Genomic DNA, 24,307 nt, shown 5'->3' with positions numbered 1-24,307 from the left:
GTATCTCACAAACAGCCGCGGTTCTATGGATTTTGTTTGGGTGGTCATGAATTTTTCAGACGTTACGTCACAAAGTTACGTCACGCCGTGACGTTACTAAGTTACTTATAAACGTGACGTCACAAAGTTACATCATAACGTGACGTCATAAAGAAGTTACTTTAAGGACACGACACAGTTCGTATTATGATAAGGTTTTACGTTTGAGAGATGTTGCTTTGAATAGAAAAACTGCATTACATTGATATTTTCGATTCGCACAAAGCAAAAAAAAAATGCTTTTATATCGTTTAAGTTGCCAAACCCTTTTATGGATGGCGACGCACGGCGCCTTTGGGCTAAAGCCTTTTTAATAAAACAGATTAGGACATACCAGAATCATAATACAGATTCGGCGCCGGAACAATGTTTTTTATATTTACACAGTTTAAATCGACCAAAACAATCCAGTTTGGGGGGTTATGACCACGTGCCCCCTTTCCCCTCCCTGGACCCGCCCCTGCTTACAAATTGCTGCGTAAATACAAGACGCGAGATACACGAATGCAACAATCCAGTCTTGTTTTAAAATTACATTTACTTTATTTCTTTAAAAAGACGCAATTCCGATTTGAAATACGACCAACCCAAACCTGTCGTGCATTAAATGTCAGACAAACGCTTTGTGTTTCTGTATAAAACCAACTGTGTGGGTTATGAAGTGGTCTGCAACTATTCTTGAGTCCCATAATTATCCTTATCGCATATGTTCAAATTTTGCGATAAACTGAAATATTTTAGTGTTTTTTGAAATCGTCTTCATTATGCCAAATTTGATGTTAATTGGCTTTTAATGAATTTGTTGCTGATAAAACTACTTTTATTTGAACATTGTAACGTAGTTGGTTCCGGCAAACTTGTGTGTTCGTGTTGTATCAGCTTCTGTGCTTGCTACTGTACCTTGCACTCAGTATGTTTTATCAAAGACACATAATAAAAGCACAACGTTTTAAACATCGTCACCATTGCGTGAAGGAATTTATGTGACCCAAAACAACACCCTAGACCTTCTCTGGGGCTGTTACTATAGCAACCTCAAGGTCCGTGCGTCACACTTTGGTGGGTTTAAATACATAACTCCGAATTTTCTAGTTAGTCGGAAAATACAGCTGGGGGTGGGGGGGCATGACCACGCTCCCTTAGATACGCCCATGTTTGTCGGTTAGGCCGAAGCGGTTCCGCTTCAATTTAAAAACGAGCGTTGGTTCCGTTAAACTTGAACAAAGCAGGACAAAGAGCTTGTTTATTTGATTTGGAAACTTAATATGGCCGCCATTATTCACTTGCTCGGCGTGAGGCAAGTTGCCAACGAAACGAGAAAGAAGGTTTGTGAGCGAACAAAGGACGCGAGAGTCTGGGTCGCAAGGTTGTCTGTGTGACCCTTCGTACTTCGCTCAACATTTAGCACATGTTGTTCAACCATTAGCGACTAGAAGTTTGAGATTTTGGTGAAAACCTTCTGAATGTAAAACAACAAGCAGAACTAAGTACGGTTCGGTGTATTTAATATAATGCCTTTTTACTAGTTTTATTCAGTTTTTTAATAAAAAGCAGTCGTTATGTTTGCCTTACTGAAGGTTTTGTAAACTAAATTTGTTTACTATTTTCTTTGTAAAGTAACATGTCAAAAAATCACGGTTAAATCTTGTATTGTTCGATCACTTATTTGGCCGGTTTTTGCGCAAATTTTTATGGTGGTCTTTTTTATGACGTCATTAATAACCGTTACTATCTGATTAACAGTAAAGACTATCAAATAATTAAACAATAATTTAATGCCGTTTTGTCTTGACTTTGTTTATTGTATCTTTGCTATCTTACTTTCTAATAAACATACTTAGCCTTGTTTGAGCAGCTTTGTGTAAAGTTATACTTATGAATTCATTTGTCACATACCATAACGCATTACGTCATATGTTGTGACGTAGTGATATATTAAGCTTTACATGAACATACCAAGCCTTGTTTGAGCAGTTTGTGTAAAGTTAAACTTGTGCGAGTGAAAATGGCCGAAGCAGCCGAAGCCCAAGATGAGATTGCTGAAAATGTTCAAGATATTACTGTGGTGAGCAACTTTAAATGTTTTGTGACAATTTTACGAAAACATAAAGTGAGGTCTACAAACCAATAATATCAAGGGTTTAGTTCTTATTCCGTTTTAAGACCTTGTTCCCTCTAATAGGCCTACCTAGTAATCCTATTTTAACCTTATTCTAGGGCTGGAATGTTTTCAGCATTCTTGCCAGGAAGTAAAACGAAAGTAGAATTCTTACGTTTTATTTTGCTGATGCTTCACATTTCCATGGTAGTTGCAGGCAAAAGTTACACAAAACAATAAATCAAATTTATTTTTTAGATTCAGCCCATGATTACTTTGCGGTTTCCTTAATTTTGCCAATAAGAAATGATTATTTTTTACGAAATCATAAAATTGTTTACACAAAGTATCATCGAATTACCTGAATGCTATAGACCAGGGGCGTGCAACCTTTTATCTTGCCGGGCCAAATATGTGTATTAGCACGCCGCGGGCCACATATTTTGGTTGCGCGGGCCGCAGGTTGCACGCCCCTGCTATTGGCCAGTGGTTCTCAAAGTGAGCCACTTGGCTCCCTTAGGGAGGAATTTTCAAATTTGGAGAGGAAATTTGTTCCAGAGGGGAATTGGGAAGGAAAAATAGATAAAAAAAAGTTATTATCGGTTAAATGCAATAAATAATAAATAGCTTATTAATGTAATGATTGTGTTGTAAAAAGTCTATCAGACCCATAATCTAAGTCCATTCTTTCTTCACAGTTAGGCCTCAGTACGAAAATTTTTCGCGCTGTACGCAAATGATCTTTTCTCTATAAGCCTACCATATGTTACCTTTTAGGAGGTTTTGTCCTCGTTTCTCAATAAAAGTGAATGGTCCTCCGAGGACGCGCAAAAATGCCCAAATGTGCTCTTTTTTCGCACCAGGAGTTGGTTGCTTATTCCTTTAACAAAAATTTTTGGCGAGACGTTTATTTTCAAAAAACTACTGTAGCCATGAAACATGCTGAATTACTGGTTTAAAAAGAGGTTTTTCAACCAACTAACTCGAAATGCGAAAAATACATTTGGGCATTTTTTGGCGTCCTCGGAGGACCATTCACTTTTCTCAAAAAAAGGGCAAACCCTCCTAAAAGGTGACATATGGTAGGTCTATACCTTATTTCAGACTGTGTCTTATTAGGACGTTGGTGTTATTTAAGTTTCGGTCATATTGCTTTACATTGATGCCAACTTAACTTTTTCATGTAAACAGAACAACGCAACTATTTTTCCTGGAGCAGAAGTTCACCTGACAGAAGTGACGCAAAATATCAACGTCACAGAAGTTACAGAAGTGCGTAACGTCACAGAAGTTACAGAAGTGCGTAACGTCACAGAAGTGCGTAACGTCACAGAAGTGCGTAACGTCACAGAAGTGCGTAACGTCACAGAAGTGACAGAAGTGCGTAACGAGTACCACGTTCAAAACATGGTCATGGGTGACGCCTACTTCGGTAACCCTGGCAATGTTGTTGAAGCAGATGACGTCACTGCACAAAGTGAGAAAATTTTCTTTCTTGAATATTTTTTGGAAGTGACTGATTAGATAGGTTCACATTTTAATTTACTTCAGCGGGTGGATTGAAGTTTTGACGTCAGACAGAATTGTGATTAACGTCAGACAGAATGTCTAGGGGTGGATCCGGGCTACCAGGCCATGGCTTCAAAACTATATTGTAAAGTTTTTCGCCACAATACTTTTTCTGTTAAGAGAACGTTTGCCCGTTTTTGGGAATGGATTAATTTAAAAGCATGCAATGCAAACTATACCATGTTGTGAAGTGTAAACTCACTAATCCTAAAAAGTCTTGATTTATAGACTACTAGACAAAATACCCGGTGTTGCCCAGGTTAAAACTTTTTACAATAAGCGCGACATACGCTTATTGCAAAGGTTTCAGCTTTTTGGCGATAGGTGTGATATATTACGTGCATTGCTGCAATTCCCTGATTTTGTATGGTGTACCATTTCCTTGTAAGTGTAAATGAATGTGTAATTTAACATGCAACCGAAAGAAATGTTCCGTGTTGTGTATAACATTGGTCGGGTAAATAGTTTCCACAAAGTAGGACGCGTCCCTCGTGAAAGCAGCAACAATATTAGGCCCTACATATTGGAAAAGCGGTGTGTCCATAACAAATTCGTATTCCCGGAATCATTCCCGAGTTTGGCTTAAACAAAATGTAACGTTCCATTAAGCTGTGGTCTCTTAAAAACTATTACATATTATGTTGTACTCTACGTCCTTTGCTTTATCGGCGTGTTATTACCGATGATTTAAAAAGGTAATTTGTCATGTTACTAAAAGGTAATGTTACGGATAGCGTAATATAAATAGTGTGTACATTGGTAAACATTTTAATTTTCCCTAAATAAAACATTTTAAATCCCCTAATGGTTAACTAATATACAGTCTATGTGGGTGCTGGTCGTCCCTTGACTATTTGTTAGATGATTGTGCCTGGAATGGTTAACTAAATGCTGCCACACAATTGGAGTAACACACTTCGCCTGTGTGGAAGCCGCATTTAATCGGATGGCGTGTTATAAATTATCGCCTTTATCTGCGTGACTGTGGAACATCTAATTGTTCGTCTTCGTAAACTATAAAATTTTACATTTTGTTGAAACAATAGTTTGCAGCCAAATTGCAATATTGTGTGTTCATTTGAAATGAAACGACTAATACCCAACGGCTAAGCACATCAAACATCTGTTACGTAACGAAAACCAGTGACGTATATCGATAGACAACCACTCACAAACGTAAAACCTTAAGTTGTAGCAGCCTTTGCTCGCATTGCGTGATATTGCGCGCGCCGTGGAGAAGCGAGCGCGATTTGACCTTTTGTTCGTGGCGATCGGTGTGACGCCGCTTCTTTTGTAAGGCGACGATCACGTGTGGTCTGTCTGTCTGCCAGCGACCGAGCGGCAAACAAGTGTCGACGGTCGACCAACCGGCCAACAAACTTTTTCATTTATATAGTAGATAAATGCAATTAGATTGAGCGAATCTCTGTTATGCGCCTATTGCGTCACGTATCCTTTACATTTGTTTTTTTTCGTGCGGAAGTAGCAACAGTATTGCATATTAGCACAGACGCTGGTCGTCAATTTGATGTTTGCAGCTTATTGTGTTAAAATGTCCCCTCTATACCAAAACCAGTGGTGGGCAAACGCCGGTCCGCGGACCGGTACCGGTCCGCGAGGAGTTGGCTACCGGTCCGTAGCAAGGTTGCCTGATTAAAGTTTTGATATAATCCCAAACCGTAGGCTACGTAAAAAGCTACAAAAAAGCCATGACAAATTCAAAAACAATGAAATGTGTTTTGATATTCAAAACACATCAGTTTTCGTTTGAATTTACTCCATGGTTGATTGGTATAATAAAAATCACAATTATAGTATCAAGTACTCACGAAGTTTAAAACAAACCAATGTGCTGTGGCCTTATGAGTTTCATAGCACGTTCACAGCATCCAAAAATGTGTTTTCAATACAAAATCTTCTTGTACTTACAATATATCGAAAAAAGGTCAAAATATTATGTTTTTTATGTTCAAGCGTGCTTACCTTATAGTGCCAAGAATAAAATCATGTTGGCTGGTCCCACATCTCACCCTACTTAATGTATCTAAAGTTCGCATCAAAAACGTTGTAATAAACTCCTTTGGTAAACAATTGTTATTTTTTCAAGTCCAGTCCGCGAAAAAAATCAGTTTTAAACCGGTCGGTAGTGCAAAAAAGGTTGCCGACCCCTGCCATAAATGATTTCAAGGATCCAGCAATCAAGACAAATGCGCATTCCCGGCGCCAAATCGTTCTCGGCTAGGCTGTCACTAGGGTTAGTTCGGATATCAATAATTTTTACTATCCGGATAACGGATATATCCGTATATTTGGAATTTATCTAACCGGTTAACCGGATAATAACTGCTAAGTGAGACAATCGATTTCACGAGGTTTGCATGAAAAATTAATTGTAAAATCATTACACAGTTTTATTGTAGATCTTCGTACACGCGCAGTACGAGAAAAATCACGCAAAAAGCTTTTCAACTGACACTACCAGACTTATCCTTGGCATGAGAATGCAGTCTTCTATTAAAAGAATGCTTTCTTTGTGACGTGTAGTAAATTTCACTCGTGCATTTTACGAGTACCGTAGTTGAAAGTATAAGACAATAGAAGTGTGAACAAAGGTTGAATTGCGCTCAGCGGGAGTCAGCCTCTACGTCAGTGGTTCTCAACCTTTTTGTACCCGTGGCCCCTTTTTGATGCTTTCAAATGGCCGCGGACCCCTCACATTTTTATGGTGGAATATCTGCGTTTATAGTTCTTTTCAATAATTCAGTATATCTGCACTGTACCTTATGTTGAATAAATTAACAGACAACACCAAATTACTTTATAACACGTTTATTTTAATGTGATTTCTGCTGCGGACCCCTGGTTGAGAACCACTGCTCTACGTAACAAAGAATGTTCAAACTTACTAAAAAGTGTAAAACGCATTAGCAACGATACTCTTTTAGCCGGTTAACCGGCAGAATTATATCCGGATATCAGATAGAAAAAAAACTGCGGTTAATCGGTTAACCGTTATCCGGATAATCTAACCCTAGCTGTCACTGCAAAAATAACTGCGATTCCATATATCAGTCGAAATAATGATACTATAATACCATTATAGTATAATTATTATAGTATCATTGGTCAAACTTACTGAAACTTCTGTCAACTGTGAATTCGTTACAATTCTCCTTCGACCTTAAAGTTACAACTTGTACTGCGCTACGCTTGGGTTCGTCTATCTGTCAGGGATAAAGTAACTCTTTCTATTTGGAGGATTGCGAGACCACTCGATGTAGACTCGCATATTGAGCTTATTCTCATTTATTTTCGGCCCCATGCTATACGAACAGAATGGCGGCCAGTCGGTTTATGAACTAATCCAAATAATCATCAAAACTATAGCATATTAGAATAAGGACTTGTGGGGAACAAACAGGTCTTAAAAATGGCCTTATCCAGAACTGTTAATTTTTTTAAATCCATTTAACATCACACAATCACTATTGTTTGGTTTTATTTCGTGTTTTTTGTTGCAAACGTTTAGGTTCTATCATCGCCCGGCTTGAACAACTGGTTGAAGAAAAAGGTAAGGTTAACATATTTGTTCTTAATAATCTTCTACAACTAGAAATAAGTTTAAGTGTTTTACCCTGAGCCCACCAGACACTTTGCATACTTGCGTCACTCCCTTGCCTAAGTTTGAACCGAGACCCGAATGTTTCAAGTTAACTGAAACTCGTCAAAAGATTCCTGCATAATTAAGCGATAATTTAAAAGCGAAATAAGGGTACTCTGACATTTAAGCGCCGCAAAAATAGCGCAGAAATGAAAAACACTACATAATAATTAATTAACACCGAGGAGTTGGACCGTTTCACTTGAGTATAAAAATAACAAAATCTCATTTTAAAATCTCTCTATATAGTGGCCAATTATTAAGCTTATTTTTATTATTATGGTTGAATGTTTATTTAATGTTAATTAAATATTTATTTGTCCTTTTTTAATTTTTAAGTATAAAAAACAAGCTTCTTATTACAAAACCTCTAAAGCTACAATAACCTTTTTATATTATTAAAGCGATTTTATTTAATGAGCACGCAGCATTTTTCATCATTTTTCGCGTTGTTAGCAATTTTTTGTCATTTACATACCTCTCTAGTAGCCTCATTAAGCTTATATATGGCAAGTAATTTTAGGGTTTCACGTTTATTTTGTGATCCAAATAATTTTTTGTAATATTTTGCAAATAGCGTTTCTGAAAAAAGGTTGGACATCCCTGCTCTAGTCTGACCGGACTTTTGTTCCTATTTGGGGTTATTGTTGGGTAATGGGTGGGGTTAGAAGATGGGTTGAAAGAGTTGAAATTATTAGGGGAGTTAGCGATGTACTTAGGGGTGGGGTTTAGGGGTGGGGTTTGGGGTTTGGGGTTGGTTAAAGTATTGTTTAGACTTGATTTTGCCCTTTTAGGTCTTGCGACGGATTTAGGTCTTATTCCGATTTAGACGGTACTAATAACATCAGGTATTAGTGGTAATTTAGGAGACGTGTTGTTCTCGGTGTAGTATTATGCAACTAAACTAAGTTTATCAAGCAAAACGCAAAAAAAAACATTGCGTCTATTTGGTTTCAGTTGGCAAAACGTTTACCTTAAATGCATAAAAGATAACATATATCACCTCAAGAGTTGAATGGCGGCACCTGTAATCACATAGAAAGTTCGCACGAAACGCAAAAATGTTACTCACGATACAATAGCCATATTACAATGAATCGAAAATTACATTAACTAGTTATATTTTGGTAGAAACATTTTGCAGGTAGTCTAAGTCCACACAGCGTTAGGCTGTGGACACCATAAAAAGGTGAAATATTACACGGCGCCTTAATGCCGAAAACACTGCCATAACGTAATGTAAAACATACTAGAAAGGGAAAAACATACGAGCGAAGCGCGAAACGTTAACTGTACGTTTATGATTAAAGTTTTTAAAATACAGAGCAATTAATGTACGGCTATTACGCGGCCCACAACTACAGAATAATTCTAAACTATTTAAAATAGCTCGCGGTCCAATAAAATAACTCTGCCACCCACAGTTTGCCGACCACTGATCTAAACGCTGATAGAATACCTTAAAGTTTTAGCTACTTATATTGAACCTAAATTTTTGACTTGAGCCCACCATACTTATGCATGCGTTTGTGTGGTTTTCGTCGGTAAGTTTGCAACATTTCGTACGACCACAAAAGTACAAATAAAACATTTAAACCCCGTCCAAAATATTATTTGTCTTATTGGGTGCTGACTGAATCCGTGTGAACATATATCCCCGCTATTATGACGACATTTTTAGGCTATTTTAATTCAATTTTAAACTTATGTTTTAATTTATTCTTAGCCGGGTAAATAGCCTTAGAAAGCTCCCCCTGACTATTTACCCGGCTTGCTCAAGTACACATACATCCGTTAATGTTAATATATCGATTCAGTTGCTTTGTTGTACTGGTTTCTTCCAAATTTAAAACTTAGTTTAATTTAAAGTTTTATGCCAATGAGCTGGATGACGTAGTTTAAAAACTTTCTCCTTTAAAAATAAATGATAAAAGTCATATTTCTATTATTGTTACCCCATTGTGATGTTCATAGGTTATTGTAACTTGTAAGCAAGCAATTTAACTGAAGCTGTTGTTTTGCTTAATAGAAGATATTATGAAATATTTTGTGTAATTTGAGTGACGACCACAAACGTATTCTTTCACTTGTTTAAACTTTTATTATTCTTATTGTACATTTACGGCATTGTCTGCTTATCACTGATGTTGCTATTTCCAAACTGTTAGGTTTTAGCATTTTGTAAAACACTTGTTTAAAATTTCATTCTTTGTCCAATTTGTTTCTTTAATATAACTTGTCCACCGTGTTACTTAAAAAAATATTTAAATATTATTAAAAAAAATCTTACTGTATATCTTACCAACTCTTAAATTGCTTTAATTGTGATATTTTATGGTTTTTGTTATCGCTGTATAGGTGCATAATTTTTTCATAAAATTGTTGTCTTTTGTTGTAAGTTGTACTGAAATATTTTGCTTTCTTATCATTTACTTCTCACACTAATAATATTTATTTATAATGTTTTTGCAATTGCAATTATAATGTCTTCCTTATTCTTGATATGGCTGGTCACTGAGTAGCTTGGTGGAAAGGTTGTTGGATGCTGTGTTCAAAAAGGGAACAAAATGCAGATGTGTTTAGTTATTTTTTGTAGCCATTCTAAAGCCATAATTAGTATCTGGTTTTATTTTGTTGGGACTGAGCACAAATAGAGCAATTTTTTGTTTTAATCTCAGCAGGAAAGCTAAAAGTCAAATTAATTCAGATTTGAAAACGTACATGATAACCACAAACACAACATTTTTTCTAATGATTACCAAAAACCTTGTCCACGTTTTCCTGACAATATTCTGAAGTAGGTGCCTTTTGCCATTAATGTTTTCATTAATTTATTATTCAACTGGCCCACCAAACATAAAATACTTTCTTGGTAATTTTTTTTGGCAGGGTCAACAATAGTGCAATTATTTAGCAAAAATAATATATACTGCTATTTTTTTTTTAAATGGTGTGATAGATATGTACTTAAGCATCTTGGAAATAATTTACACTTCTGTGTTTTAAAGAGAGCGATTATAGCAGTGACTCTTACCCTCTGTTAATAGCCATGTCCGACAAATTGCAAAATCTTTTGTTGAACCCCAAATTTTCGCGTAGTCACCGAAAACAGATATTTCTGTATCAAATCGACTTCTGTTGTTGATTTGCGATAAAACAATATGTTTTGGGGTGACCAGTTGTTAGAATTGAGGCTTTAATGCAGTGGGTCTCTAATGTTTGTGGCACACTAAAAAATCCCAACACACTTTCTATAAAAACAATTTTATAACTTGACAATTGTCCTTCATACATGGCAAGGCAATAGGTAAATGGCTTAATGTTATCAGTTTTCTAATATATAGTGTGCCCCGCTACCAACCCCACCATGCCACTGAGCACCAACAAGTAATATTACCAATGTTATCTTTTTATTTCTTTGTGAACACTGGCTTTAAATGAACATGTATTTTGCTAAATATTCCACAAACACTGAAATTACATGAAATATTTCATTTGGCGTCTTTGTATATTTTGACAGTGGACACCAACTTGTGTATTGTTTTACTGGTTAGTTTAGCGGACATATTAGGTTGCAACAGTTCTGACACAGTTCTAAAAGTTACTTTTGTGTTGAAGTGGATCTGAAGCCTCCGGGCAATCTAGTCACATGATATCGATGTGTTCATTGCATTGTTGTAGTCGTCCAGAGTGGAGAAGTTATTTGGATGAATTGTTTGTAGGGTTGCATAATAGCCGTTAAATATGACGTATGACCCTTGGCCCAGTTTTGAAAAGAGGCAGGCTGGATGATTTGCATTTGTCAGTCCAAACTTTGCCGATCCCTGCTTTATAGAACTGCAGTCTCTTTTCTGTCATCTTTTAAATCCAGTTTGAAATGTGATATTAACATTGTATGTTGACTCAGATTTAAACTTTTTCTGTGTTTGTTTTATTTAAACTTTTGTTCAGCTCATCAACCCATTACAAGCCCCAATTTGTCGGCTAAGCTTCAAGTAGGGTTCGTTCGGATATTAGGAGCTTTTAGTATTTGAATAACGGATATATCTGGATATTTGTACTTTAACCTAACCGGTTAATCGCATAATAAAAATCTGCAATCTAAAAATGGAAAACATTTGCCCACAGTAACTTTGGCGAAAACGAGGTGAAAGGTGTAAAAGCGAACCAAAAGTGTTAATTATGTTATCAGGTTAACCGCTAAAAATGGGATAATCCGCTACTGCTGTTTGTTCATGTATTTGGAGAATCAAAATTTCTTTAAATGGTTTCACCGCGGAGTTTGTTTGTAATTTGCATATAAGCAAGTGGAAAGGTTTGTGTCTATCGCCGTGGTAAAATTTTCTAACATCTTCAAATGTCAAATGAATTGTTCTTGTTGTTAGTTTTCAATTGTTCTATGTAGAGGTGTCTTTTAAAAGTTGTTGTAACGCAGACTTTCGGTAAAAGAAGTGATTAATTAAATTATAAAGCAATGAAAGACACACACACATATGTGTTTAATAACAACTGTGATCTAGCCTCATCGGAAGCTGCTGACCAACGATTACGGCTCTAAGCCTGTATAGCTCAGTGGGTAGAGCGACGGTCCCGGTATAACCGAGGTCGTGAGTTCGAGCCTCACTGCAGGCTAGTTGTTTTCCGGCTTGCTCTGCTTGCATCATAGATCGTCAGATTCGGCGAGTCTGCGATGGCTTTTGGTGTATTAAAATATAAAGCTTTGAAAGAGGTGTATTGCAAAAGACCTTATTATTTCATTCATGTACTGTATACTAGACCAGTTGTTTCAAATGCTGCTTAATTGTTGGTAATTGTCACCATAGCTGCGTTTCTTTATTTTGTGTTAATCAGTAAAACTGTGACTTCGCAGAAATCTGTTCGTTGTGCAGGGCTTAAAGTTCAGTTTGTTTGAAATATTATATGGTTTTCAAGTGTTGAGTTTCAGTTGAAGCTCTCCACTTTAGTCGAGTTTTTTTAATTCTCAGATGCAGCTTTGCGAGCGAACCAGAAAAAAGAGGCCAACATCAAAGTCAAATCTCAAGAAACAATCTTGGTTAAACTCCTGGTCATTAACAGGAAGAATGTCGAAGAAGAAGGTTTTAACGCAATGTTGGTTTATAGAGGCAATGAGAAAAATGTTACTTTTTTTGAGGTGTATGAATTCTGTCAGGCTGCAAAAGAAAATGCAATCAAAGAAGCAGAATCTAAGTTCAGCGACCAGGCAGCGAAAATTCATTTCATTGCCAAGTATGGCAACTTTATAGTTATTTTTGGAGGAGCTGGTTATGGCAAAACTACCTTAGGGATACAAATTATGCAATATGGGTGTGATACTCAATCTGCATCTGGCTACATCTTCTATGTAAACCTGCCATCGTTAGACAACAGCAAAGAAATGAGTGTTTTTGAGTTCCTCATAAAGCTATTCAACTCAAACTGGAAATATGATGTGGAAACAGATAATAAAATTCTGGAAAGAATCTCCAAATCTAATAATGTGTTGATCATCATGGATTCAATGGATGAAACAGGTTTCAATCTTACGATGAAAGCACCAGTCATTGGTTTGTATGAAAGAGCAAAACCAGAAGTCATTCTCCAAAACCTTTTGCGGTCTGACATTCTTGGCAATGCTTTCAAGTATCTTATTACACGACCGGAAGCATATCTCCAGTTGAACCCAGATTGCAAGTCACACTTCCCACTTGAGGTACTTGGTCTCGGCGAAAATTCACAGGATTTGCTTTTCAAGGAAATTTGCAAAAGTCAGGAGAAATACGAAAACGTGAAAGAGGTTTTCAACCAAAATCCAGCAGCCAATGCATTAAGCTTCATCCCATTATTTGCCAAAGCAATTCCAAAATACATTCTAAAGCATGGATTGGATGGTGGTGCATTTACTACTACTGATGTGTTCACATCTTTTCTGAACGACTACATTCGCTCTGTTAACTTCAAGAATCACCCAAGTGTCCTCCGCAAGCTCTCTGATTTAGCTTTGTATGGAATGCTTAACAAGAAAGTCACCTTTGAAGCACAAGATTTCACCAACGTTGGTCTTGAAACAAATGGTTTAGGGGATTTTCTCAAAGTTCAAGGTTGGTCCAGTGATATCAGCCTTAAAATCTTGGAAGGAGACAGAACAGTTTTGTTCAATCACAAGCTCCTGCAAGAGTTCTTCGCAGCACTCAAGATTATGTTTGACACCCCCATGGAACGGTTTAAAGAGCTACTGGAAAACTTGAAAAGTGTCGATTGGGAAATGGTTCTTCAATTTCTCTTCGGTCTGCTCAATCCGAAACTCCAAAGCAAGCTAAACGCGCTGTTTCCAATCTCTTCAGCTGATGTTTCCGCCAAGAGAGGCTTGCTCAAGGATCTGCTTGTTTCCATGACTAAAGATTTCGCCCAAACATCTGTGAAGGATTTCCCAGTTTCAATCGCTTCATTTTATGAATTTGGTGTTGAGGCTCTTGTAAAATACAGTGATTTTGAATCACGTCCAGACGACAAGAGGTTGTTCACGCTGTGCAGTCTCGCCTACGAGTCTATGCTTGATGACATCACAAGATCAGTGGTGGAAGTTTTCCCGGACATGGTTTTGCTTTCGCGCACGATTCCTCCCAACCACGTGGCAAGTCTCTGTCACGTGCTTCGCGCCACCAACAAACCAATCACCATCAACGTTGGAGCTTTCTGGGAACGAGCCAAGTTCATCGGGGATGGATTGAAGATGCTGATCGAGACCGTTGCTGAAACACCACACACGGTTGGTTATTTAATAAATATATAAAGTATAAAATATTGTATTTTGTCGGTCATATGTTAGTTACACTGCTTAAATTTTTGATGTATTTTGCTTTTCAGTGCTAGATAAAGCTACTTAAATATAATTTAATTTTAATTATTATTTAGTTTTAAGGTTGGGGGTTCGGACCCCCCCCCCTTTTTTTTTTTGTAAGTGACATTTTCGTTTTTTGTACGTTTTTGTCACTCATCGTTCTAAGCGGCAATGTTTTTAATGTAATTTGGTCACGCGTCTTAAGCTAATGCGAAATTAAAATCAAACGCAAAACGTCGTTTTTCTTTTCTTGTTCGGTCAACCGTAAACGCCAGATAGTTTGTTTTCTTTTGCCTTTTGTTATTCGTTCGGGTTGGCTGATTAGCAAGTGTGTGTTCGACAATCAGCAACAATAAATCAAGCTGTCTCCGCCTTTTTCTCGCTAAAAACGTCGAGTTAGACGGTGCTCATGTTTCTCGCTGTTTGCTGTCCGCGTTAATATCAGATGTTGGTGTAAGACAGGGGTCGGCAACCTACGGCCTGAGGGCCGGATCCGCCCACCACCTCTCAATACTTTTTGGCCACTTAACTAGTAAGCGCAAAAATATTTTCTCGCTTAGCGCGAATGATCTTTCTGCGTCCGGTTTGTTTGCCTTTTGACGGTGTCTTTCAAATAGATCAGCGCTTCTTTACCGTTGCGCCATGGAAGGCATAAGACGTCATTACGATCCCTATTTTATGACGTCATATCCGTCGCTATATTATAACGTCATTAACGTCAGAGTTGAAAATTCGTAACCACCCCCCATTTTGGATTTCTGGATACGCCCCTGATTTGACGATATTTTATTTCGATTGGAAAAAAAAGTGAAAATTTGTTGACCAGTGTAATAATCAAGTCATTTTGGTGCGAAACAAAAATAAATCCGGCCTGCAAACGTAAATCTTACAGTTATCCGGCCAGGGATCACAAGCTTTAACAATTATCCGTCCCCTTAACAAATTATCCGGCCCTGAAAAATCGTTTGCTAACCCCTGTCCTATACAACTACAAAGTGTGCGTGTTTGATTGAATTGGGGAGGTGGCGGCTGTAGGTTAAATGGTGTATAATGGTGGACTATGGTGCGATGGCAAGACAAATATTAAATCCGCGAAGGTGATTATTTAATAGGGTACGATAGTTTGTGTTGCATTACTGGAAGGGGGGAGGGGGTCATTAATCAGGTCCAGGGGCGTATCCAGAAATCCAAAAAGGGGTCCCGATTTTTCAACTTAGGTAATTCCCCGTTTTTTGTCTGACGGTAATGACGTCATAAAATAGCGATTGTAATGACGTCATAAGTAATATCAGAAACAGCCAATTAACGTCCAGCAAAACCAAACTTTTAGACGCAAAACGCACACGTGCGTTGACAATCCTGCCAGATGCCAGCCGTTAACTTCAGGAGAAAAACTAAACCAAGAACGTAAAATAAAATATATGTGATTGATTATTTGGTAGATTCATGTACGGGACTACGCTACAATTAAAAGCACGTCTTTCGCCACCTGCAATACTAAACGGAGATCGTTTCTCCCCCGTGTTATTTGATTAGCGCAACATCTGCAAAAACGCCACTTCAATAGTTAATCTATTTGAAAGTTTTCAACCTTTTTAATTGAGGGCAGACCTGGCGAGCGAAGCGAGCGCGATTTTTTGGTAGGGATAACGGCATTTCTTTTCAATTTCTTACAAGTTTTTATTACATTACCGAAAATAAAAAAACGTTAAAAAATATATGTCCAATGTTTGAATACGTTTTCCGTTTGTCCGCGACGCACTTGACAGCCTTCCACGGAGCAACGGTGGTAAAGCGATGATGAAATTCTAAAGACAGCATCAAAACGTAAAAAACGGACGTAGAAAAAACATTCGCGCGAAGCGCGAACATTTTTTGCACTTACGTGGTTAAAATACTCAAAAAGTATTTAAAATGGACTCGTGTATAGTTTGTCGAAGAGGCAGCGGGACCAATGAATTACAGAGACCGCTTGATTGATTGTTATTAATTGTCGGATACGCCACTGATCAAGTTGTTCAATATCTAGCTGAGTTTAGCGCACCTAGGAAGTCTAATCTATCATTTGAGTTTTCACATTCTGCTATATTTCAGATTCGCAAGTTCCACGTAGATGAGGCCACCACCAGCATTGAAATTCTAGCACCAATGGTTCCACAGATGCAAGAATTGACGATCTGGAACAGCAACCTTTCTGCCGACGACATCAAACTTATCTGCGAAAACTTGCAAAGGAAAACACAACCGGTACTAATACATATATCACACATAATAATTGAATTTATAAGCTGTGTGTGTTATGACAGAGCATGAATTATTTGAGAGTAAATAATTTCTTTCTAAAGTAATAAAAAAAAACACAAAAGTATTAACATGGTAAACACCAAGCCATTCACTATTAGATTAGATGCAGGTGTCAATGTTGATATGTGAAACCTGTAATTCCAGTTACGCCACTTGCATACTATGACGTAACATACAGTCACCCCACACAACCAACTGGTACAACTTCATCTACTTTGTTGCATGTAGATTGAGGTTCTTGATTTGAGCTACAACAATCTGGATGAAGCTGGGGTGAAGCTGCTATCCGGGTGCATCCCCTACATCAAGAGGCTTAAACTCATGGGATGCGGACTCACATCCGACCATCTCCTGGTGTTGGCGAGCAGCATCGAACAACGACAACATCCCGTGAGCTTCAACAAAGTGTAGTAATATTGTGTGATATTATCAACCATCTAATACAAGTGAAACCCACAATAAGACTTACTAAGCAACGCTATAGAAAGCAGAATTATCTGTAACAGCACAATTTTACGACCAACAACATAATAATACCAAATACAGTAATATCTGTTGCAGAATGAGACCTGAACCTGTTGGAAAAGTCACAAATTATTCGCATTTAGATCTAAAGGTCAAAATAAAATGTCAAACTCTAGGACGAGGTTTGATCACTGTTTTAGGCACCCTCGTGTTTTGGCACCGGAGTGTTTGCCTCTGTTTGGGTTTAGATTTTGGCTTAGGGTTGGAATTATTGCTGGAGTTAGTGTAATATTACTAATACTTTTTGCACTGTGACGTAACATACAGTCACCCCACACAACCAACTGGTACGACTTCATCTACTTTTTTGCATGTAGATTGAGCTTCTTAACTTGAACCTCAACAATCTGGATGAATCTGGGGTGAAGCTGCTATCCGGGTGCATCCCCTACATCGAGAGGCTTGTTCTCACTGGATGCGGACTCACATCCGACCATCTCCTGGTGTTGGCGAGCAGCATCGAACAACGACAACATCCCGTGAGTTCACAAAGCACTGAGGCTTCGAACCTCTTGATTGCCCAACCCGACATTTTCATGCAATGGTCGTCCTCTGTCAGACCAGGGACGAATATACTGGTAAAGTCCCTGGGGCTGAGGATAGTTAATCACCCTCAATTTATAGTTTTATATTTTTATTCAAATGTTGTTAAACGACGCAGCATCGTGTTTATTTTACACAAATCCGCATTTTGTTTACAATTCAGTATTTTTTAAATATTTTTAAATATTTGTTCTATTATTTTTTCTTGGTTAAAATGCCCTGGCCCCTGTTTGGGACTTTTAACAACACAAACCATTAACAAGGATTTGAGCAACGAAATAAAAGTGAAAGAATACCAGAAAGCAATATTGTTGCCCCTTGTTTATTTCTGTTGTCTAAACCTACTTGTGTTTATGCAGATGGATTTGTTGCCCCTTGTTTATTTCTGTTGTCTAAACCTCCTTGTGTTTATGCAGATGGATTTGTTGCCCCTTGTTTACTTCTGTTGTCTAAACCTCCTTGTGTTTATGCAGATGGATTTGTTGCCCCTTGTTTATTTCTGTTGTCTAAACCTCCTTGTGTTTATGCAGATGGATTTGTTGCCCCTTGTTTATTTCTGTTGTCTAAACCTCCTTGTGTTTATGCAGATGGATTTGTTGCCCCTTGTTTATTTCTGTTGTCTAAACCTCCTTGTGTTTATGCAGATGGATTTGTTGCCCCTTGTTTATTTCTGTTATCTAAACCTCCTTGTGTTTATGCAGATAAATTTGTTGCCCCTTGTTTATTTCTGTTGTCTAAACCTCCTTGTGTTTATGCAGATGGATTTGTTGCCCCTTGTTTATTTCTGTTGTCTAAACCTCCTTGTGTTTATGCAGATGGATTTGTTGCCCCTTGTTTATTTCTGTTATCTAAACCTCCTTGTGTTTATGCAGATGGATTTCTTGTACCTGAGTAAAAACAAGATCGGGTCACGTGGTGCTGGTTGCCTGGCAACAATTGTGCACAAGGTGAACAAGCTGTGGTTGGGAGACTGTGGAATCGATGAAGTTGGAGAACTGAGTGAAGCAATCGCACGCAGGGAGCATCCAGTAAGTTGCCTCATCTAAACTCGATCGTGGTTCCTAGGGCGCGTCCACAAGGGGTTATCATATATATATATTTAATATTATTCATTATTGTTTGTAAATATGACGCAAGGAATTCCCGCAAAACGTGGCTAATCATCAGGGCTGGATAAAAGTTGATCGCCACCAAAACTAATTTAAACTTTATATTCATTTAATCATTCCCTGAGTAACCATAATGTTGAATTTAAAACTACAAAAATTAAATCAAATTATAAAAAAATAATATTTTAGCTTTTTATTGAAATCCAATAAATGCCTTTTCAGCAGCGTTGATTAATTGTCTGGGCTGAAGTCCATTCTATTTCAATCGCAACCTGAGATTATATAAGAGAGCAGATGTATAAAGTTAAATGAGTGGAATTGTGAAACGGCTGTCGTTTGTTTATTGCGATAAATATTTCGTTTCTGTTGGTTTGTTTTATATATTCTTCCTCATACAGTGGTGAATACAATTAGTGGCGAAATACACCGACATTTTGTCAATTTATATAACTTAATGTGCAGGAAGTGTAAGCCGTCCTATACTATTATTCCCAGTATAAAAGTCTAAAAATTACGAATCCCAGCCAATACGTGGGTGGTATGAGTGCCTTTTTTCATATAAACCAATTTAATATTGCAATTTCAGCCATGATTCGCGGTCATCGCAGTGATGTTACCTTTAGGTTATGAACAACTGATGGTAGCTAAACTTCTCAGGGCTAAAGCAAATTTTAACCTGAAAAAATTTTTCCATTTGTTTTGCTTGTTTGACCATAGCAATGACGTCATTTGGTATATTCTTATCGGATAAAATGTAAAGTATCTAGATTTCAAACAAGCTATTATGAGTTTATATTTGTTGTCAACATTAAGTGTATGTTTGTTGTTCACCTCCAGTTGTAATTGTTCACAGATGAAGGTTCTTGATGTGAGAAACAATCCCATCGGCGACCGCGGGGCCAGTGCGTTGGCAAGATGCCGGGGAAAGATTGGATGGTTGTGGAGTGACAACTGCAACTTCACATCAGCTGGAGAACATGAGTTGGAATCGGCCGAATGACGCCACCAAGTGAGAACTTGTTTCAACTAATCGCTGTTTGATTAATTTGCATATTGCCGATAGTTGGACAACTGACTGATGGTCGCTTCATGATAAAAACAACAGAATCGAAGTTGTTCCTCGATAATTTTTGTAATGTCTTGTTTTATTAACAATCGTGTTTTGCCACTAGGAGTCATCAGTGAGCGTTCGTAGATCCGGAAAAATGAGTGAAACTAAAATGTATTTTGGATTCGAATTTGAGAAACACAACGATTTTTACATTAACATTAACCAACGAACGATTTCATAAGTTCCTGCGAAACACATGGTTTTAAATGACGCGATTTGTTTCAAAAACGTTTCCGAACAGTTTTAACCGTCTGTAAGTCCAGAAGGAAACATTTTAAATCACCTACACAGGGATAATAAGTCATAGTAATTTGCAATAACAATTAAATGCTTCATGTTTTTAATATTTTATTTACAGGTAAAACCCGAAATAAAAAAATTAATACTTTTCATCGACGCGTTATACCCGAAAATTAATATATTTTTTCTCCTAGAAAAATCGACCATCAAAAAAAGATCAAATTGTCACGTGATGTGAAGCAACGATGCGTGACCAAGAAGTTTCATCGCAAAGTTGGAATTGTTCAAATTGAAGCAACTTTTTATACAAAGTGTTTCCTCCAGATTATAATTGCTGGTGTGGAATCGTTCGGGCGTGACCTAATCACCGTCACGCTTGAATGACAACTAAAGGGCCTTTGTATTCTGATCCCTGCATTTTTGTTAGGGGATTCCTCGAAAAATCGACCAATCAAAAAACGATTAAATTGTCACGTGATGTGAAGCAATGATGCGTGACCAAGGAAGTTTATTGAAAGTTGGAATTGTCCAAATTGAAGCGACTTTTACAAGTGATCTCTGCATTATTACTGGAAGTAACAATTTTTTTGCTCATAAATATTGTTTAAATTACTTTACAGATTTGCACTTTTAAGCGCAAGTATTTTTAAATCTTAATTTCTTTCTAAGTTTCACATTTTGTGTTTTGTTTTAGATTTGATTTTGTTTGACAGAATTCCCCCAGCTTGCTTTAATCGGTTGTTTAATTGCAAACTTTGCCTTTTGTTTTAATATTTTCTTGTTTTTTTGCAATTGAATTTATTCTTGTGCGATTCACTGTGGCTTTGTGTGATTGACATTACCACTGTATTTCTCCAGAAACAAAAAACATGTTTTAATTTGTAATTAATATCGGTGCATTGTTCGTGTTTTTTAAGCTTAAACTTCTGTTAAGTGATCGAATCGTAATTATCAAACAGTTTTTTATTTCTTGGAGATCAGTTGTTTAATGCGAGGCTCAAACTTGCCTGTTGTTTTCTTGCTTTTATTTGAATGAATTTATTCGTGCTTTGTTCTGTCTGAATTTTATGCAAATGTATTTTGTCGTTACTAAAATTCCATATTGATGAAGAGATTTGCAAATGTTAGTTTTAATTTTTTAATTAGTTTTCCACTTGTTGCAGCTATGTAGACGCACCAGCATCGATAAGCAAACAAACCTAATTAAATCTTGACCCGACACTTAACGGCTTGGCTTGGGACGCCCAGGCGAGTAGCAGCTCAGTATACAAACAGACGAGTTAAAGACGCGTTAGGGAAGTTGTCATCAAAAATGACCGGAGTAATAAGCAGGGCGTATATCTAACTGCTCAATTTATTTTTTTTAATGATCTCTTTGAATGATGATTAACTTGGTAAAAAATGTCACCACATAGACCGATGTAAAACGAAAAATGCATAATATAAGCGGCTATTCAATGAAATACGCTTGCCCATGTGTGTTAACTACTGCGATCTAGCACAGGGTGGTCCAAGGTTGACTGCATCGCGGGCCACAATATTTCTTGCCTATTCTTTGCGAGCCACGTAAAGTAGGCTAAATGATCCAGGAGCGGATCAACGCGGGGCATGAAATGTTTAAGGATGACGTCACAAAGTAACATTGAAAGACATTAACTCCAGAAACTTGCTTCTGTCGTCAAACTTGTGCGCAAATCAAATCGAATGTTATGAGACTGGGGAAAATGGTGCGAAAAAATTGCGGTTTTTAACAAAATTTCTAATTTAGAAGACTGCATTTTATAAGCGTAGAATGTTCGCGGAAACTGTGCGCGCATCTTACTAAAATTTTAAGAGATGTTGCATACTACACAATCGCTAAATTACAAAGACGTTATTGTTTCGCGCAAAAAGGTTTAATTAACCAGATCTATTTGGCTGAAATTGCATCTTGGAAACGCCCTAACGTCACAGTGAAAACCTCTAAAACAATACTTTCTAGCAGCGCGATATATTTTATCGTTGGCCACATTTACTTTAAAACGCAAATATAACGTACAAGTTCGCAGAACAGCATTTCAGATAGTTCCATTTATGACGTAGCGACGACTTTTCTCAAACCAGTCTAACACTTACCATAATTAGGCGTTCTTGCCAACCCCTGGATCCGAATTTGGTGAGCGATAGGAAACTGTTACATTTAAGGTATAACCGGGAAAGTGTGATCATAACCAAACAATTGCAGTGTACTTACTGTTCGTTGGTCACTTAGATTTCTTTGAAAAAACCCTCAAAGGTACGCTATGCAATAATTCAATGGTACTTGGCGGGCCACGATAAATGATGTCGCGGGTCACATGTGGCCCGCGGGTCTGGGTTCGGAGCACCCTGATCTAGCCCTTTTGAAGCTGCTTTTTGACCAACGATTACGGCTTACTTATCATTAGTACACCGAAAAGCAATTGCAGACTCACCGAATCTGTCGATCTATGATTGTTTCTAGACTCGCTCTCTCTGAGGCTGTGTAGCTCAGTTGGTAGAGCGACGGTCCTCGTATGACCGGAGGTCATGAGTTTGAATCTTACTGCAGAATAGTTGTTTTTCTAGCCTGCCCTGCCTGTATTACTGAACGACAGATGCGGCGAGTCTGCGATGGCCTTCGGTCTATAAGCGAATAATAAAGGGGGTCGCAAAGGGTTGTCTGGGGGGTCACCGTGTAGTTTTTGATAAAAAAAAATTCATGAGAAATAAGCAATATGAACCAAAAGTTTAGCAGTATATAAGGAGCAAAAGCAACCGCCAGTCTAACATCTGTCTTTGTGTGGCTTTTGCTGCAGTGAACCTGTCGCGTTTATGACATCATCATTACAAAATTCGGTCCAAAAACGATACCTAATTTAACTGCTGTGTCCGGCGGTTTTTTAATTATTAGGACAGTAAGCTTTCTGTTCTAATTTGGCCGAATTTATTTGAAACATTGTGGGATGAAGTAAAACCACGGGCTCACGAGGCCTCCAAAATTGTTTATACCAACTTTAACAACGTAAATCAAGAATTTTTCGCGCTTCGCGCAATTTTGATGCGTATTTACACAATATTTCTGTGCAGCATAAAAGCGTCAGGTGAAGTATAGGGCGCTTTAGTTTCAAATTTAAATTAAGGCCAACTTACAATAAAAATTGTGCTAGGTTTACGATAGGTTACAGGCAATTTTCTACTTGTCAGGGGTATCATAACTTTTTACATAGCCTTTCTGAAACATCAGCAGAATTCCGGTAATAACATTTTGGTGTTACAGTTTTGGCAAAAGGAAATAGAATTTACAGAAAGCTTTATTATTGGACTACCGTTAATGGCTAACCGTTTTGTAAATTTGTGACGTATTTTGGTTGTTCACTAAGAAAAGCTACCTCCATTTATTTCCATTAGTCTCGCACTAGGTACATGCTAAATTATTTTTTGACTTAAAATATCTGAATTTCACACCAACAATGTCCTGATCTTTAACCCAGCATCTGACAACCATGGCTCAAAACGTAACTTTAGATTGTTGTGCAATGTGGTTTATCGGACTAACATGAAGTTCATTTTGTGTGGATGGTTTCGGGACAAACTGCACAAAAACTGTAGGCTAAGGAGCTTCTTTGAAATGGTCGTTCAGCCAACACAGGCCTGGTTTATAGCATTAGGTTAGATTAAACTTTGTTTTTGCTTCAGATAATTGTGTATCTCTGACTTGGACAAACGTATCAAATAGTAATTGGTGTTTTTTCAGCTGTAGTTTGCAATTATCCCATATTTTGATGACATGATAGGTCGAACGACCTGTTTCACGTTGTATTTCAATATGGCGTCTACTGAGTAACCGTTTTCAAACAACGATAGGAAATTTGTTGTTTTGTACTACAAATATATATTTTTTTAAATATGTGCATAAACCAAAAAAAAAAATTTTTTGTTCCACCTGTTGTCCGTAAAACATTAAAACAAGTGACTGACCACGCCGAGACACCACTGCGATATTGCAAACAACAACACGGTGTTTATATCAATGTATCAAAAATAGGTCAAAATTTCTCAATTTTTATGTCAAAAAAAATCGCCTTGTTTACTAACCTAGGCAAAAAATCAACAATTAGCGAAGCAGTTTATTCGAAAAAGACAAAATAAAACGGGGGTTGTAGATCTTCAACCGTTGTGAGCGAACTCCTTCAGGTCGGAATGGTTCGGTCCGATGACTGCAGCGCAAGTGTACGAAGGTTGGGCGAGATATCTGCAAAGTAAAGTTGGC

General features: G+C 37.6%; 2 protein-coding genes and 1 non-coding gene across 3 annotated transcripts in view; 2 read left to right on the top strand and 1 right to left on the bottom strand.

The window, feature by feature from the left end:
• Window positions 1-1,304: 1,304 nt before the first annotated feature.
• Window positions 1,305-19,686, top strand: LOC146134795 (NACHT, LRR and PYD domains-containing protein 3-like). The gene is made up of 9 exons (XM_083395649.1): window positions 1,305-1,405; window positions 2,014-2,104; window positions 3,329-3,614; window positions 12,353-14,133; window positions 16,300-16,452; window positions 16,738-16,899; window positions 17,352-17,513; window positions 18,450-18,605; window positions 19,540-19,686. The coding sequence occupies exons 1-9, from the start codon at window positions 1,305-1,307 to the stop codon at window positions 19,684-19,686; spliced, it is 3,039 nt and encodes a 1,012-aa protein (XP_083251775.1).
• Trnap-cgg (transfer RNA proline (anticodon CGG)) lies at window positions 11,926-11,999 on the top strand. Its single transcript has one exon. It is a non-coding gene; the product is annotated as a tRNA-Pro (tRNA).
• Window positions 19,687-24,159: 4,473 nt separating the features above from the next.
• The window catches only part of LOC146134792 (presequence protease, mitochondrial-like), a 96,312-nt gene continuing 96,164 nt past the window's right edge, over window positions 24,160-24,307 (bottom strand). The window contains exon 24 of the mRNA XM_083395648.1: window positions 24,160-24,289. Coding sequence (XP_083251774.1) covers window positions 24,205-24,289 — 85 coding nt within the window. The 3' untranslated portion in view covers window positions 24,160-24,204. The remainder of the gene's footprint in view (window positions 24,290-24,307) is intronic.

Source organism: Ascidiella aspersa, chromosome 8, assembly GCF_963924565.1.
Source record: "Ascidiella aspersa chromosome 8, kaAscAspe10.2, whole genome shotgun sequence".
Classification (NCBI taxonomy): Eukaryota; Metazoa; Chordata; class Ascidiacea; order Phlebobranchia; family Ascidiidae; genus Ascidiella; species Ascidiella aspersa.
This window is presented reverse-complemented; position numbering and strand designations above follow the sequence as displayed.

Bases quoted from the DNA above. Each gene is read 5' to 3' on its own strand.
- LOC146134795 (XM_083395649.1), top strand. From the start codon at position 1,305: ATGGCCGCCATTATTCACTTGCTCGGCGTGAGGCAAGTTGCCAACGAA. The intron at 1,406-2,013 runs GTTGTCTGTGTG...TTGTTTGAGCAG, and splicing joins GCGAGAGTCTGGGTCGCAAG to TTTGTGTAAAGTTAAACTTG. The intron at 3,615-12,352 runs GTGAGAAAATTT...TTTAATTCTCAG, and splicing joins AGATGACGTCACTGCACAAA to ATGCAGCTTTGCGAGCGAAC.